This window comes from Cyprinodon tularosa, unplaced genomic scaffold (genome assembly GCF_016077235.1).
Source record: "Cyprinodon tularosa strain WSP-4 unplaced genomic scaffold, ASM1607723v1 ctg1165, whole genome shotgun sequence".
Lineage (NCBI taxonomy): Eukaryota > Metazoa > Chordata > Actinopteri > Cyprinodontiformes > Cyprinodontidae > Cyprinodon > Cyprinodon tularosa.
In genome coordinates, this window is record NW_024037965.1 from 58013 (window position 1) to 73820 (window position 15808).

At 42.2% G+C, this 15808-nt stretch overlaps 1 protein-coding gene across 1 annotated transcript in view; it reads right to left on the reverse strand.

The window, feature by feature from the left end:
- The window catches only part of LOC119798186 (NXPE family member 3-like), a 50672-nt gene continuing 34864 nt past the window's right edge, over positions 1-15808 (reverse strand). Inside the window, exons 4-8 of the mRNA XM_038307539.1 lie at positions 5725-6020; positions 1845-1915; positions 1302-1334; positions 1018-1206; positions 1-931 (exon numbers count right to left, since the gene is read on the reverse strand). Of these exons, the coding sequence (XP_038163467.1) occupies positions 375-931; positions 1018-1206; positions 1302-1334; positions 1845-1915; positions 5725-5885 (1011 nt within the window). The 5' untranslated portion in view covers positions 5886-6020 and the 3' untranslated portion in view covers positions 1-374. The remainder of the gene's footprint in view (positions 932-1017; positions 1207-1301; positions 1335-1844; positions 1916-5724; positions 6021-15808) is intronic.

Here is a 15808-nt window from a genome sequence, read left to right on the forward strand (position 1 = left end):
TGTTGAGGATTTAGTATACTTTTTAATACAGTATGTCATTTATTTTCTATATCTTACAGACATCTTATTTTAAAAGATTCTCCATTGAATGTGGCCACAGTGTTAAATTCATTCAATCTTATCCTGATTTTGTTAATAATTCTCTCCTGACTGTTGGAGGATTTATGTGTGATGTCAAGCCAGAAGTGTTACTAATCACCAATAGTTTTTTTTAAATATTTTTTTATATACTCTAATAATCCCAGAGGAAAATTAATTCTCTGCATTTAACCCATCCCCTTGGGGGATTCAAAGCCCTATACCCTAACCACTAGGCTGCCACTCCCCCTAATAACCTTAATAACCAGTTAATAAAGTTTTCCATTTCTTTGATTTTAAGTTTGAGGTTGGGGAAAGCATACATAGGACAAAACAACATCGATCATGTTCTTAATTATAGGAGGCGGTGGATGGACATCGTGTGGGAGGTAGTGGGCCTGGGTCATCTCCCAGGCATCCAGCAATCGGACATTGACTTTTTTAAATATTGTCCTGAGTATCTTATCACGCTGTAAAAAATAGTAATCATCAGTGGTAACTGACTCCTCTATTGTAATTCTTTTAGGATTAGCAGTCCTAATGATTACCAGGGTACCTGGAGCTCTGGACAACAACCGCATGACTGCTCTCCTTATACTCAGCAGACGTCGGATGTAGACCTCAACAGGAAAAGTGCTGAAGTGAGCCCAGACACCAATTATTACAACAGTGTTGTTGCCTCCATCCACGCTGTCCAGTTCATTGGCAACTAAGTGTAATTGACTGACAAGCATCAGAGGAGAACGGAGGGGAGGACCATGGGAGCGGCATGTCACTAAGATGTTGTTTGTATAATCCAAGGCCAGAAAGGGTCCTGTTTTTGGAGGTTTTTTCTGGTCAAACTTCTTAAGATCTGAAAGTAACACAGAAAACAAAGCAGATTAGAAAGAAGTGTGAACCGGTTCGAATCTTGGAAAGAAATTTCTACTAGGCTTCTACCTGGTACTTTTGCAATTAAATATTCAAACCACTGTCTGATGGTGGAGTCTCCATACATGTGGACCTCCTTTCCTTTCAGGCACTGAGTTATGGCTTTGGCATTGTTGAACTGATGAACCTTGGTGCCATCTAGAGCCTGCCATGCATCTTTGTAGTAATAACCAGCAGGTCTGGTCCACAAACTTTTTCCTAAGAGGTAAGTGTAAATGTAATCAGTCATTTATAAATCGCTTTTTTTTTTTTTTTAGATATCAGCATTTTGAAAAGGTAAACTTATACTTTACCTGATGCATTAGCAGGTACTGTTTCATTGGAAACTGGAAGGAAATAAGAATGGCATTTTGTGATTATGTACGAAGAGAAGTAACTTTTGCTTAAAAATAGCTGCTCTGCATTAATATATCTTATAGTTAAATATTACAGAGGCCAACCCCAGATGGCCGCTGACACTGAGCCTGGTTCTGCTGGAGTTTCTTCCTGTTAAAAGGGAGTTTTTCCTCTCTACTGTCACTACAAGCATGCTTAGTGTGAGGGATTGCCTTTGAGTCAATGAGTCAATGCAATCAACTGGTTTTCCTTAGAAAGAAAACTTTGAATCAATTTGACTGTATGATCTGGTGAACTGTAGAGTGCCTTGAGATGATTAATAAACTGAATTGAAATTAATTGAATTTTTTTTTTTATGGGACAGTGAAAAATATAAAACTTAAAATGGCAACTTACACAAAGATGTATTTTTTTTTAAACTGAAAACTGATTATCTTTTCCTTCCTTTGTTAGGCAAATAATGACTAATTGTTGCAAACTGACAATCAAGTATCCCTTACCTTTAAGCTTTGGTAAAATATTGATTTTTGAGGATCCTGCTGACCGAATGGATGCTTTCATGTTGACACCACTGTAACAAAGGACAGGAAATGCATGAAACTGTCAACACTGTCAATTTAACAGAAAATTTTAATTCTTATTAAAATCTCAGCCCTCACTTAAATCTTGATTAATTGATGATGTTGTTGCTTATTCATTATTCTAGCATAACCACTGTTTACACTGATCAGTACTAAATAGTATTTTTTTAAAGTTCTTATTTTTTATGTTTTTTTTGTGTGTTTTTTTCGCAATATCTATAAATATGGATTTCTCATGCAATGCTGCAAGTGGTCAACCAGCTCTCTCTACTCTTTTTTTTTTCCCATCTCTGTCACACTTATCAACTACAGAGTCTTCTGTTTATTTTTCTAGTTTAAAGGACCCAGACTTGACTCGGAGGTCTGGGGTTTACGCTGAAAAGTAAAGGTAACTGTGAAGTCCTTTGCTGCTGTTCACATGGTGAGACAGGCATACCTTCAGTGTCAAATTAACTCAAGTACACTTTGCTGCGGCATACAGAAAGGGGCGGAGACTGATCGCATGACAGACCTATACTGTATTCGGAAAAATTGCACTTTTGCACTCTGGAAATAAAGCTGGCATTACTTCCTATGGTTCTTTTGTGTTTTCTTATTTTAAGAGATTATAGGTTTTATAAGGATATATTAAATAGATAAGAGGTCCAAATAAAAAAACCCCAATAAAATAATGCATAAATAAGAAAAAGCGTGCAGCGGAAACAAAGCTTGTTTCAATCAAAAACAGAAAAGATTTCCTCTTGATGCAGTAAGGGATGCTCTTTGGAGGTTCATGAGTGGCTTTTAAAAAATCAGTTTTAATTTAGCCCTTAAAAGTTGTTAAAAGTCATTATTAATCCTACTTGCATAGCTCCCAGACTTTAGCTATCACCCACTCTACTGTACACTGCTCTACTACACTTAACTGCAAAGAGTGCAGATCCGAGCCTTCAGAGATAGACTCAGCCACCAACTGCCTCTGCACAGCTATGGTGACATCTGGCTCAGATCTGTTGCTATCAACCACCAAACCCCCAGCAGAGACTGTGCAAAAGCAGGACAGAATTGGCCGACTGTACCCCGCTCTGGAGAACTGTGCAGAAATCATGGACTGTACCCCCCATTAGAGCAAAGAGAGCTAACAGCAGGAGATTGGAGGAGGATAGGGATAGATCCAGTGACAGGCAGTACAGCTTGTACCTAGGCCTTTAGTGGGCACCCCACAACTAAATGTACTTCTAAACTCCAAGATGTCCGAATTCATACACGCACACACACTCCCGCTTTTATATATATATATATATATATATATATATATATATATATATATATATATATATATATATATATATATATATCTTGGAAATACAAAGGGTTTATTGCATACTTGCAACGAATGGGGTCAAGGGGGTAACATAATCCCTTTCACATTTTAATAAAAGAAACTACTGGTAGTATTTAAATATAAAAGTATCAAGCGCAGGTATAAACGAGAGAAAGATTAGTGTGAAGGTGAATACAGAGATCCATTAGCAAAAAAGCCAGTTAAGACAACTGCAATACTCTACTTTATAACCACAGCTAAGCCATATTTACATCATCAGTAGCTGTTCAGATTCAATGACCATCTAATTGGCAGATAAAACAGAGTATATAGCATGAAAATAAAACATTCACGAGAGATGCTGGTTATTTATATACAAAATCCATCCTTCTATCTTTGTGCAGGAAGTCTTAGTATATCTATTTGATATCAGCCATTGAGGCCAGAAATTTTATAACAAAATCTTATTTAAAATTCAGATATTCACTAGCTGAACTTGACTATAAACATTTTGCTCTAACTGACCAAGCATAGGACATAAAATGCAGACATAAGAGTGAGCCTGTTAGCTGACCCCCTGGCACATCTGATTGGTGGAATAAAGCATTCCTCACTAAATTGTCAATTCAACATCTACCAGCACTGCTGATTCTGAGGGCCCTGGGGCCCAGGGCCTGGGCAGACTTGACTGACATAGCAAAGCACTAAGCCTGAAATTTGAATGGACAAAAACATAGCAACTATGTAAATGTAATGGAAGCAGCACAGCCAAGAGAAATACTAGAAAATTAAGAGAACGAATAGTTTGGAATAAATAAATAAAGTTAGATAGAAGAAAATTAAAGTTTAGGTTGTGAATGTAGATTAGTGTTTCTGATAGATTTTAGGCCAGTAGAGAAGGCTTTGAAAGCCCTGACCACCTACCACTGAGTAGATCTGAACCAGAGGGATGGCAGATGTTATCAGTATTGGGCAGAGGCTGAGGGTTGCTGGGTCTAGATCTGGAGGCTAACCAGAGAGATGGGATTCCAGGCAGAGGGAAGTACTTTTAAGGGCTATATTAAAACTGCTTTTTTTTATAGCCACCCAGAAACCTATAAAGGGCATTCCTTATTTCAACCTATCACATTATTTTTTTCTGTCTTCCATTTCTATTGAAATGAGCTTTCTTTCCATTGCATTATTAATATATTAGCTGTTTTTCTGGACCTTAGATATGTATTTAATTTCATCTTACAAAAATATAATGATTAAAAACAAGACACCAATGAAGATTAAAAAAAAACACACACACAACACCTGACAAACAGCAGCTGAATAGGAAATACAGCCCACTTAATTTTCAGAGTGCAAAGGTGCCATTTCCAAATACTGTATAAGTCGGCCATGTGCTCAGTCTCCACACCTTTCTGCATGCTGCAGCGAGGTACTTCTCAAGGAACTCGGGAGGGTTCAAATAGAGAGATGTAAAGACCTTGAAGCAATACTGCAGAAAATATTATTGTCCTAAAATCATTAGTTGCTGTGTGTATCACAGGGGATATTTATACATTTAGTTGTATGTTTTATATTGTTTAGGAATCAGTGGTTACGTACTTGTAACTAGTGTTGCACCGATACTGATACCAGTATCAGGCGGAGCGCCGATCCATCACTAAAATGGTGGTATCAGTATCAGCGAGTACCAACTAATAGGGCACCAAAACCATTTTGAGAGCCAAAATTTTATTCAGCTATTGTCACCCATTCCAGGTAGGCAATAAAAGGTTCTACTGGATTCACTTTGTATTAGTCTTTTTCAGGCTTCACAAAGGTAGGCAGCTGCTTGACAAAGCCATGATGGCAATTATTTTACATCCAAGTAGTATGCAGTCCTTTATATACACACACACATCAACTTCAAAGATGGTAGCGGTATGGAATCAGTATCGGCCAATACTGCACAGTCAGGTATCGGGCATCGGTATCAGGCCAAAAAATGGCATCGGCGCAATACCACTTGCACCATCGTACATGCTCAGCTGTATAAGGCCATCAGCTGTGGATTTAAGGAAAGTAATATCAATAGCCTCAGCGGTAAGCTTCTTCCCTTTTAAAATATCTTGGTACTGTATCATTTATTTCAAATAAATGGTTGTGGTGGTTGGTTGGTTTTTCTGTTGGTGCATTGTGATTTGTGTAGATTGTCTCCAGTCTAGGTGTGCAGTCTTGGAAATTTCAGCTGAGTCAAATTTTGCCAGATGTCTCCCAGGAAGGTGGCACAGGCCTGTGTACATGCTGTTATTGATAATAATCAGTCCATATTGTGTACAGCTGAGTTAAGACAAAATTGTAAACTGGAAGTGAGGAGAGCCATAAGACATTCAGAGATAACACTCTAAATCATTGCAATGTAAATTATTACAATCATTATAACTTTCTACACTTCCCTGATTTTTTTCTAGCATCTTATGAAACAACCAAAAAAGCTGTACTTACATCCAGTATTATACTCACATTTGAAACAGCCTTTTCTCCATTTTTATTGGTTTATTGTCGAAACCTCCAAAAGAGTGAGTGACCCTGTGCTCACATCTGAGTTTCTTTGGCTTGTAGCAGAACCAGGGCTCATCTGTGTTGAGATCAGTGTAGTTGCATAGCTGCTCTGGCGGTGCCATAAGGCATACATTACATGTGGTGGTTTCAGTGACTGAGCCAGAGCGGAAAACGCTTCGAAAAAAAATTCTGCCAGGGTATTCCAAATTGACTCTTTCTATAGCATTCACTGCCTCGCTGGAGTGGATCAGGATCACCTTTTGCAAAAGAACAAATATTCACAAAAGAACATGTTGGTAAGTAAGATTTGGCAATACAAAACCTGTGAGTTCAAATGTATGTCTGTCCTGCAGCATTCATTGAAGGCAAATCTTTTTCTTTTTTTTTTCCAAATATCTTTATAGGGAAAAAACATAATACAATAATTCCAGTCACAGAAATACAGTTTCCCTTTTTTTTTTCTTTGAATATATGCATATGTATATGGTCACATTTGCACACAGAAACAATAACCAAGAGAGAGAGTACGATGTAAAGAACAGTAAATAACCCACCCAGCTTAACACGGCCAACACACATAAGGTTACTTATGCAAAACACAAGGTGCACTAGAAAATTGCTGTTCCTGCGAAACAGCACTGAGAATGCATTACGCTAAACTGTAAGCTGAATATGGCACTGGTGAAATGGTATGAAATAGAAGAAATGAAAAATGCTTAATTTCTTCGTTGAAAACGAGCAGAAGCAAGCTGAAGCCAACAGCTGAAACCCTCAGCTCCTAAGTCCTTTTTAATTTGACGGGCCACGCCCTGTGCGACATCACCCCAACTCTATTTACCTGCGGAGTCAGAGTGCCACTCCCTCCTTTATTCCTCATCTGTGGCTGTTGCATGCTCTGTTGGCGTCTCGTCTCAAAAAAAAAAAGTACTGGATCTCCCTAAAGATTCTATATTATAACCTGTCTTTCGGGTGAGTGCTTTAACGCTACAAAAGCAATCTCCTAATGTTTACTAACATTGTGTAATTCCTCACCAAGTGTAACTTTTTACAGAATCGCTTCTCTCTCACAATTTGGGCCAAACCACTCATGTTGTCATGCGATAATCCCACTACACAGACGGAGATCAACTTGTAAATGTGTCATCCCTTCAACGGTCAGGTTTTTTTTTTTTTGCCAGAAAAAGGACATCACCCTCACTCCAACCTGGTACACAACAACTTTTCTTCTTTTTCCTAATTCAACTGAAGATGGCGAGTTAAGACCTCTACCTGTGCGGTAGGATACAGACTCTCTTTCCTATAAGGATAAAGACTATTATATTCCCAACCCTGGATTACCATAGCGTGTGGACTTTACACCTATGAACATTGAACAATCTAACCCAACTGAACCTTGGGGATAATTAATCAAATACTGTTGTTTTGTTATTAATGTTTGTGTCTTTGTCTGTATTTTTTTTTTTTTTTTGTCTTTGGCCACCTAATACAAAACTAGTTAAACCTTATTTTTGTCTCTATAATTATTCACACCTCAGACTCCTCAACGAACCCTCTTCTGATAACACCTTGCTACAACAGTCAGTTCCTTATCACTAGCCTTAACAAGCGTTACATTTGGCGAGCTAGCCAGGAGTCTGATGTTTGAATATTCATTGTGAATTACTGAGATTGTTTCCTTTTGTTTTGTTTTTTTTGACTAAATTTGCAACAGAAGTGTCTGAAATGGATTGCATTGAAAGAACAGGGGTGGAGGTTTCTCATTGTGTATTTGCTACCGGTGTGACAAACACTCAAGCAGATGATGAGTTGATTGATTATTTGCGTACTTATGGGGATTTAAAAATGGCATTTACTGTTACAGATTCTGACAGTTCTTTTTACAAAAACCTGATTGTTGAATATGATACTTACGCAGCTTTGAATAAATTGAAGCCTCTTTTGCCATATAAATTTGAATCACAGAGCAAGTCTGGTTTAGTCTGTGAAATAAATCTACTTGCGGATGAACTTTATGCCACAGCCACAGGGGGAGTACTGCCATCATTCCCGCCACCACTGTACCTTCCACTGATTACCTCCATGAGCTCAAACGCATTGCTTATCCATCCATCCATCCATCCATCCATTATCTTACACGCTTGTCCCAATTGGGGTCGCGAGGGGTGCTGGTGCCTATCTCCAGCAGTCAATGGGCGAGAGGCGGGGTACACCCTGGACAGGTTGCCAGTCCATCGCAGGGCAACACAGAGACACACAGGACAAACAACCATTCACACACACACTCACACCTAAGGACAATTTAGAGAAGCCAATTAACCTAACAGTCATGTTTTTTGGACCGTGGGAGGAAGCCGGAGTACCCGGAGAGAACTTGCTTATCGATGTGGAAAACCCTTTGAAGAAGTTATTAAAGAGGTAACGGATCAAATAAGTGGACACCTGGCAGAAGTCGGAGGAAATGATGATGATGATGAAGATGAGGAGAGACAAGAGACTACAATTGATGTACTGGAGACGGGGCAGACCATGTCAGGTTCAACCCTTGTGTCTCAGATGCCATCAACTTCTCAGTCGGTGGGTCGTTCCTCCACTGGCCAATCAGCAGACCCTCCTCTAGTCAGTACAGCTGCCAATCCAGGACAGCGGATTTCTCTTTCTGGACACGACTTGAATCCCCCAGAAGTACAGAGGGTTGTCGTGGAGCACATTGTGAGAAAGGACGACATGAGCCTCCAATCCTTGTCCCCACTGCGCCTACGAACCTTTTCTGGAAGGATTCCTAAACCGAGTAATGAGGCAGATTACGACTCATGGCGTTCCCATATTGAACTCTTGTGAGCTGACCCGACCTTGTCGCCACTGCACGTTACAAGGCGCATTCTAGAAAGCCTGCTCCCTCCAGCTGCCGACCTTGTTAAAGGCTTGGGACCCAACTCTTTACCAATCATGTTCACCCAAGTGCTCGACTCAGCCTTTGCCACTGTCCAGGATGGAGAAGAGCTCTTTGCTCAGTTCCTAAACACTCTTCAGGACCATGGAGAGCGACCGTCTTCCTTCCTGCAAAGACTGCAACTGACACTGAGCACAGTCGTGAAGCGAGGCGGAATCCCAGCAAGAGACATTGACAAGCATCTATTGAAACAGTTCTGCAGAGGATGCTGGGACAATCTTGTCATTACAAAATTACAGCTTGAGCAAAAAAAAAGACAATCCACCTACCTTCTCTGAGCTTTTGTTCCTGCTCCGGACAAAAGAGGACAGGCAGTCGGCCAAAGAGTCCTTAATGAAGAAACACATTACATCCTCGAAACATCGTGCAAACCTGCAGTCTCAGAGTGCATCCTCTTGCATCTGTGGCTGCACAGACACCAGCGCCATTGATGAACTGAAACAACAAATGTTAAAACTGTAAAATCAGATGTCTGCTTTGCTGGCAAAGAAAATTCCCACCTCTGCACCAGACTACCAGCAGAGTAAGTCAAAACCAAAAGCCAATGTCTCCACCCGGCCTAAGCCTTGGTTTTGCTTCAAGTGCGGCGAAGATGGACATATTGTTCCGGCCTGCACAAATTTAGCCAACTCCAGCCTTGTTGAACAAAAGCGCCGACAGCTGAAACAGAAGCAGCAAGCTTGGGATGCCAAGAACTCCAAACAGTTAAACTAAATGCAGCTTCTTCAGAGGGACAGGCGGAAGCTGCTACTGAATTGAGTCCCCAAAATCAACGTTTTTCACCACGAAACTCCTTTCCCAAAGGTTTAATCGGAACAAAAAGTATAGGACAGGTCAAGATAAAAGGCTCAAACTTTCATTGCTTGTTTGACACAGGATCCCAGGTTACCACTGTCACTCACTCCTTCTATAACACATATTTGTCCGACCACGAGATCAAGCCCCTAAATAACCTGCTGGAGGTGGAAGGCCAGACGGACAGGCTGTGCCCTACTTAGGATTTGTGGAGTTGGACATTACCTTTCCTGCTGAGTTCCTGGGACAGTCAGTGAATGTGAACACTCTGGCATTGGTGGTACCTGACTTCAGATCATCACAGCCCTCAGTCCTCATTGGTACCAGCACACTGGATGTGGTGTACGAGAAACACTCTGAGATCAAAGACTCCGAATTCCAACCAGTACCATATGGGTATAGAGCTGTGCTGAAGATCCTAGAGCTAAGACACAAGCTTGCCACTGATGATCACCATGGCATTTTAAAGCTACAGACCAACAGTCCACAGACCTTCGCAGCTGGGAAAACCATTGTCATGGATGCTATATCCATCGCTCCGGTGTTACAAGGTGAGAAGTCTGTCGTTATCCAGCATCCAACATCTTTCTCCCTGCCCAGCGGCCTGATGGTCCAGTCATGCCTGGTGGATCTTTCCTCACTCCAACCATGCCATCTCCCAGTTGTCATCACAAATGAGTCTGACCACGATGTCATCCTTCCAGCCCGTACCGCTATCACAGAGCTGTGTGCTTTCCAGTCAGTCCTCCACAAGCAACAGAGTGTGTGCCAGCAAGAGAGCCTAAAGTCATCAGAGTCAAAGCTGAACTACAATTTTGCCGATTCCCCATCTCCCCGGAGTGGAAGCAACGTATTATTTCCAAGCTCGATAGCATTCCTGAAGTCTTTGCTCACCATAACCTTGATTTTGGTTGCACTGACAAAGTAAAGCACCAGATCAAACTTGCAGACCCAACACCTTTTAAGCAAAGACCCAGGCCCATCCACCCACAAGACCTGGATGCTGTCAAACAACATTTGCAAGAGCTGTTGGAGTCTGGCGTAATACGTGAATCGGACTCACCATTTGCTTCCCCCATCGTTGTGGTGCGCAAAAAGAATGGCAGCGTAAGACTCTGCATAGACTACGGAAAGTTAAATACTCAAATCATCAAAGATGCATATCCTCTGCCGAAGCTAGAAGACACCTTTACGGCCCTGTCCGGATCAAAATGGTTTTCCGTCCTAGATTTGAAGTCCGGCTACTATCAAATCGAGATGGAGGACTCTGATAAATGCAAAACCGCCTTTGTCTGTCCTCTAGGCTTCTGGGAGTTTAACCGCATGCCGCAAGGAGTTACAAATGCACCCTCCACTTTTCAGCGGTTGATGGAGAAGTGTATGAGCGATTTGAACCTCAAAGAAGCACTCGTCTTCATCGATGATTTAATCGTGTTTGCTCCGACGCTGGAAGAGCACAAAGAGCGGCTGATGAGGGTTTTGCGGCGGTTAAAGGAGTTTGGCCTGAAGTTATCTGTGGAGAAGTGTGTCTTTTTCCAGCCATCTGTGCGGTATCTCGGACATGTGGTGTCGAAGAATGGAGTTGAGACAGACCCAGAGAAAATCGCCACCCTAACATCTTGGCCAGTCCCACAGAACCTCAAGGAACTTCGCTCATTCCTCGGATTTGCTGGTTATTACCGACGTTTTGTGAAAGACTATTCATCCATCGTCAAACCACTGAATGAGCTAACCTCAGGCTATCCACCAAACCAGAAAAAACGAAAACCGCTGATAAAATCCCAGACCTACCTGAACCCTAAAGAGCCTTTCGGTGGCCGCTGGTCCATTGCATGTCAGACTGCCTTTGAGACCATCATTCAAAAGCTCACTTCAGCGCCTGTTCTCGCCTTTGCCGATCCTAGTAAGCCGTACACCTTGCATACAGATGCCAGCTGCACACGACTCGGTGCTGTTTTATACCAGGAACACGACGGCAAGAACAGAGTAGTTGCTTATGCCAGCAGGGGCCTGTCTCGGAGTGAAGCCAGATACTCTGCACACAAGCTGGAATTCCTAGCATTGAAGTGGGCGGTGACCGAAAAGTTTAATGACTATTTGTACGGCACACCTTTTACAGTGGTCACAGACAGTAACCCTTTGACCTACCTCCTTACCTCTGCAAAGCTGGATGCGACGAGCTACAGTTGGCTCTCTGCCCTTTCCACCTACTCATTCAAGATTATTTACAGAGCAGGAAAGCAAAATGCTGACGCAGATGGTCTCTCTCGTCGACCACATGAGGTGTTGCCAGATGACCACCTGTCACAAAAAGAGCGTGAGAGAATTTTAAGGTTCACCCAACATCACCTACAAGATTCCTCACCTGTCCCCATAGACCAGCACACAGTCCATGCCATTTGTGACCGACAGCTTGTGTATGGTTCCACTGCTGAAGACCAAGTTCTTGCTCTGGTCCAGACACTCACCACTGATCCAGGAAGTCTGCCAGACAGTTTTGTTGATGACATACAGTTTGTCATACCTCTCCTGTCATACCTGCATTCTCTTCTGATGAAATTGCAGCCAAACAGCACACCGATCCCGTCATACAGCATGTTGTTGCACAGATGGAAAGAGGAGAAAGACCACCTACTTCTCTGAGGGACGAACTTCCAGACTTACCTTTACTCCTGCGAGAACTAACGAAATTGGAGCTCCACAACAATGTTTTTGTACGGAGGAGGCAGATTGGGAGTGAAACCACATACCAGCTTGTGCTACCTGAAGAATGTCGTTCTGAAGTATTATACCGGCTGCATGATCAGATGGGACATTTGGGCATTGAGAGAACACTTGACCTTGCAAGATCCCGGTTTTACTGGCCTCGTATGTCTGCAGATGTCCACAACAAAATAAAGAACTGTGAAAGATGTGTCCGACGGAAAACACTGCCAGACAAAGCAGCTCCACTGGTTAACATCAAAACGTCAAGACCTTTGGAACTAGTATGCATGGATTTCTTGTCGTTGGAACCTGATCGGAGCAATACCAAAGACATACTCGTGATAACTGACCACTTCACAAAGTATGCAGTCGCTGTTCCCACGCCAAACCAAAAAGCGAAGACCGTAGCAAAGTGCTTATGGGAAAACTTCCTGGTACATTACGGCATCCCTGAGAAGCTCTATAGTGACCAAGGACCCGATTTTGAGAGCCGTATTATCAAAGAACTCTGTGCAATGGCAGAAATCAGTAAGATCCGTACCACCCCATACCAACCTCGGGGTAATCGAGTAGAACGGTTTAATCGCACCCTTCTGGACATGCTGGGAACTTTAAATGATCACGACAAAACACACTGGAGAGATTTTGTAAAACCACTGGTGCATGCGTACAACTGTACCCGGAGCGATGTCACAGGATTCTCCCCTTATGAGCTTATGTTTGGACGTCAGCCACGCCTCCCAATAGATCTCGCTTTCGGACTGCCATTGGGAGAGAAACCGCACTCCTCTCACTCTCAGTACGTTGAAAAGCTGAAAGCCCACCTCGAAGAAAGCTACCAAATTGCCATTGAGAACTCTGAGAAGCTGATGCTGAAAAACAAAACCCGTTTCGACAAGAACATCACTCCTTCAGAGTTGTCTGTGGGAGATCGGGTGCTGGTGAGAAATGTGAGAATAAGGAGAAAACACAAGATTGCTGATCGGTGGGAACCAAGTGTGTACACAGTCATCAAAAGAGCCAGTCCACTTCCAGTCTACACCGTGAAGCCAGAAAACAAGGACCGTCCTGTACGTACACTCCATCGAGACCTGCTTTTACCCTGTGGTTTCCTCTCAGCACCTGCCAAACAAATCAAACAGAAAGTGACACATTCCCTACCACCAGAAAGCACGCCTCTCAATCCTCCTGATGATGATGGTGAAGATATCCTGTCGGAAGAAGAACTGATTCCTGTTGAACCTCTCTCCATCTCAGAACCAGTCAGATTCACATCCATAATCGAATTGCCCACTTCTGCTCATTCGGCTGAGTCAGCTGTGGTCCCGCCTGGCCAGCAACCACAGTCTGCCCGGACTGAAGAACCTCTGAAGGAAGTAGAGCCTCGTGTGATTGAGAGTGAACCGGAATCTGAATCGTCACAAGAACCCATTGACCACTTAGCTGAACCCGTAAATACTCACTTAGACTTAAGACCTGCTGCTAACCTGGAGCCTGAAGAAAGCACTTCCTCTGATCCGGAAACTCCAGACCCTGTCAGCATTGTCTTTGAATCTGACTCACCCTCTGAGCTTGAATTGTCCAGTCCCGAGTCCGAACCAACAGGCCAACGACCTACCCGAACACGTCGTCCTCCTGAGCGGTTACAATACTCCAAGCTGGGCCATCCACTGCTCCAAAGTATCCAATCTTTGTTCCATGGACTAAACACCGCCTTTAATTATGTTGTTGAAATTGATGAGGCCCAACCTTCCCTTACCAGTAAACAAGCCGTCTGCCGTCAGCCTGCTGCATGTACAGGGCCGTACATGAGTTCAGGGGGGGAACGTGTAGCCCTCAGCTCCTAAGTCCTTTTTAATTTGACGGGCCACGCCCTGTGCGACATCACCCCAACTCTATTTACCTGCGGAGTCAGAGTGCCACTCCCTCCTTTATTCCTCACCTGTGGCTGTTGCATGCTCTGTTGGCGTCTCGTCTAAAAAAAAAAAAGTACTGGATCTCCCTAAAGATTCTATATTATAACCTGTCTTTCGGGTGAGTGCTTTAACGCTACAAAAGCAATCTCCTAATGTTTACTAACATTGTGTAATTCCTCACCAAGTGTAACTTTTTACAGAATCGCTTCTCTCTCACAATTTGGGCCAAACCACTCATGTTGTCATGCGATAATCCCACTACACAGACGGAGATCAACTTGTAAATGTGTCATCCCTTCAACGGTCAGGTTTTTTTTTTTTTTGCCAGAAAAAGGACATCACCCTCACTCCAACCTGGTACACAACAACTTTTCTTCTTTTTCCTAATTCAACTGAAGATGGCGAGTTAAGACCTCTACCTGTGCGGTAGGATACAGACTCTCTTTCCTATAAGGATAAAGACTATTATATTCCCAACCCTGGATTACCATAGCGTGTGGACTTTACACCTATGAACATTGAACAATCTAACCCAACTGAACCTTGGGGATAATTAATCAAATACTGTTGTTTTGTTATTAATGTTTGTGTCTTTGTCTGTATTTTTTTTTTTTTTTGTCTTTGGCCACCTAATACAAAACTAGTTAAACCTTATTTTTGTCTCTATAATTATTCACACCTCAGACTCCTCAACGAACCCTCTTCAGATAACACCTTGCTACAACAGTCAGTTCCTTATCACTAGCCTTAACAAGCGTTACACATGGCAGACATTTTATGAATTAGTAGCAAACAGAAAAGCTTAATGCCTGTCATGAAAGAAAGCAAAATTAAATCAACGTAGAAAATATAGGCTGAAATGTATTAAATTAGCAGAATCAGACAAGGAATTGGAAAGAAAAACTGGAATCTTATCTGGTTGAAGAAATAAAGGTTTAGTTTAAGATTGAGACTAAAATTGAAATGAAGTTAAAGAATGTGGTATTGAATGAGCAGCTTAGTGCTACATAAGAGGCTTGATTAAAGTGTTAAAAAGTTTAAGTAATGCAAAATATGGACAGAAAATTAATACAGAAATAAGCTAAACTTCTAAGCAAAAACTTGGGTAAAGTGTTAGAAATGAGTAACAAGAAAAGCTCACAGCCTTCCATGCAAATTGAACCGTAAGAACAAGTCCGCCCCTTAGGAACGGTGATTCATTTGAGGTCTTTGTGAGCCTGCAATACCCATTACTGGTTTATGCCTCTGAAAGGGAGCAGTCGTTATGGCCATTGTTGGCCGACCAGGCAAGATGTTTTGGTCCCCTGCATAGCGATGGGAGTTGAGATGATAGCGGGAAGGAATCAACTCAATCGCTGTGTTGAAGGTTTTTGAGAGCTGCAACCTGAGTCCACCCCCTCTGTTTAAGGGTGTTTTTTTCTCTTTACATAAATGGCTTTCTTCACACCCTTTTCAAACCAGCTGTCTTCTTTGTCCAAAACGTGAACATTCTGGTCCTTTCTCCATAAGGTGTAGATGTACAGCCAAGTCTTGTCTAGAGGAGTCAAAAAGAAAATATTGGTCTGTGTGAGTGGATTTCCTTTACACTTTAATATTGGGGTTTCCATCTCCTTCCATGCTCACCAAACAGTCCAGAAAAGGTAGCTTGTTGTCGTCGGCGTCCTCTCTGTTGAACTTA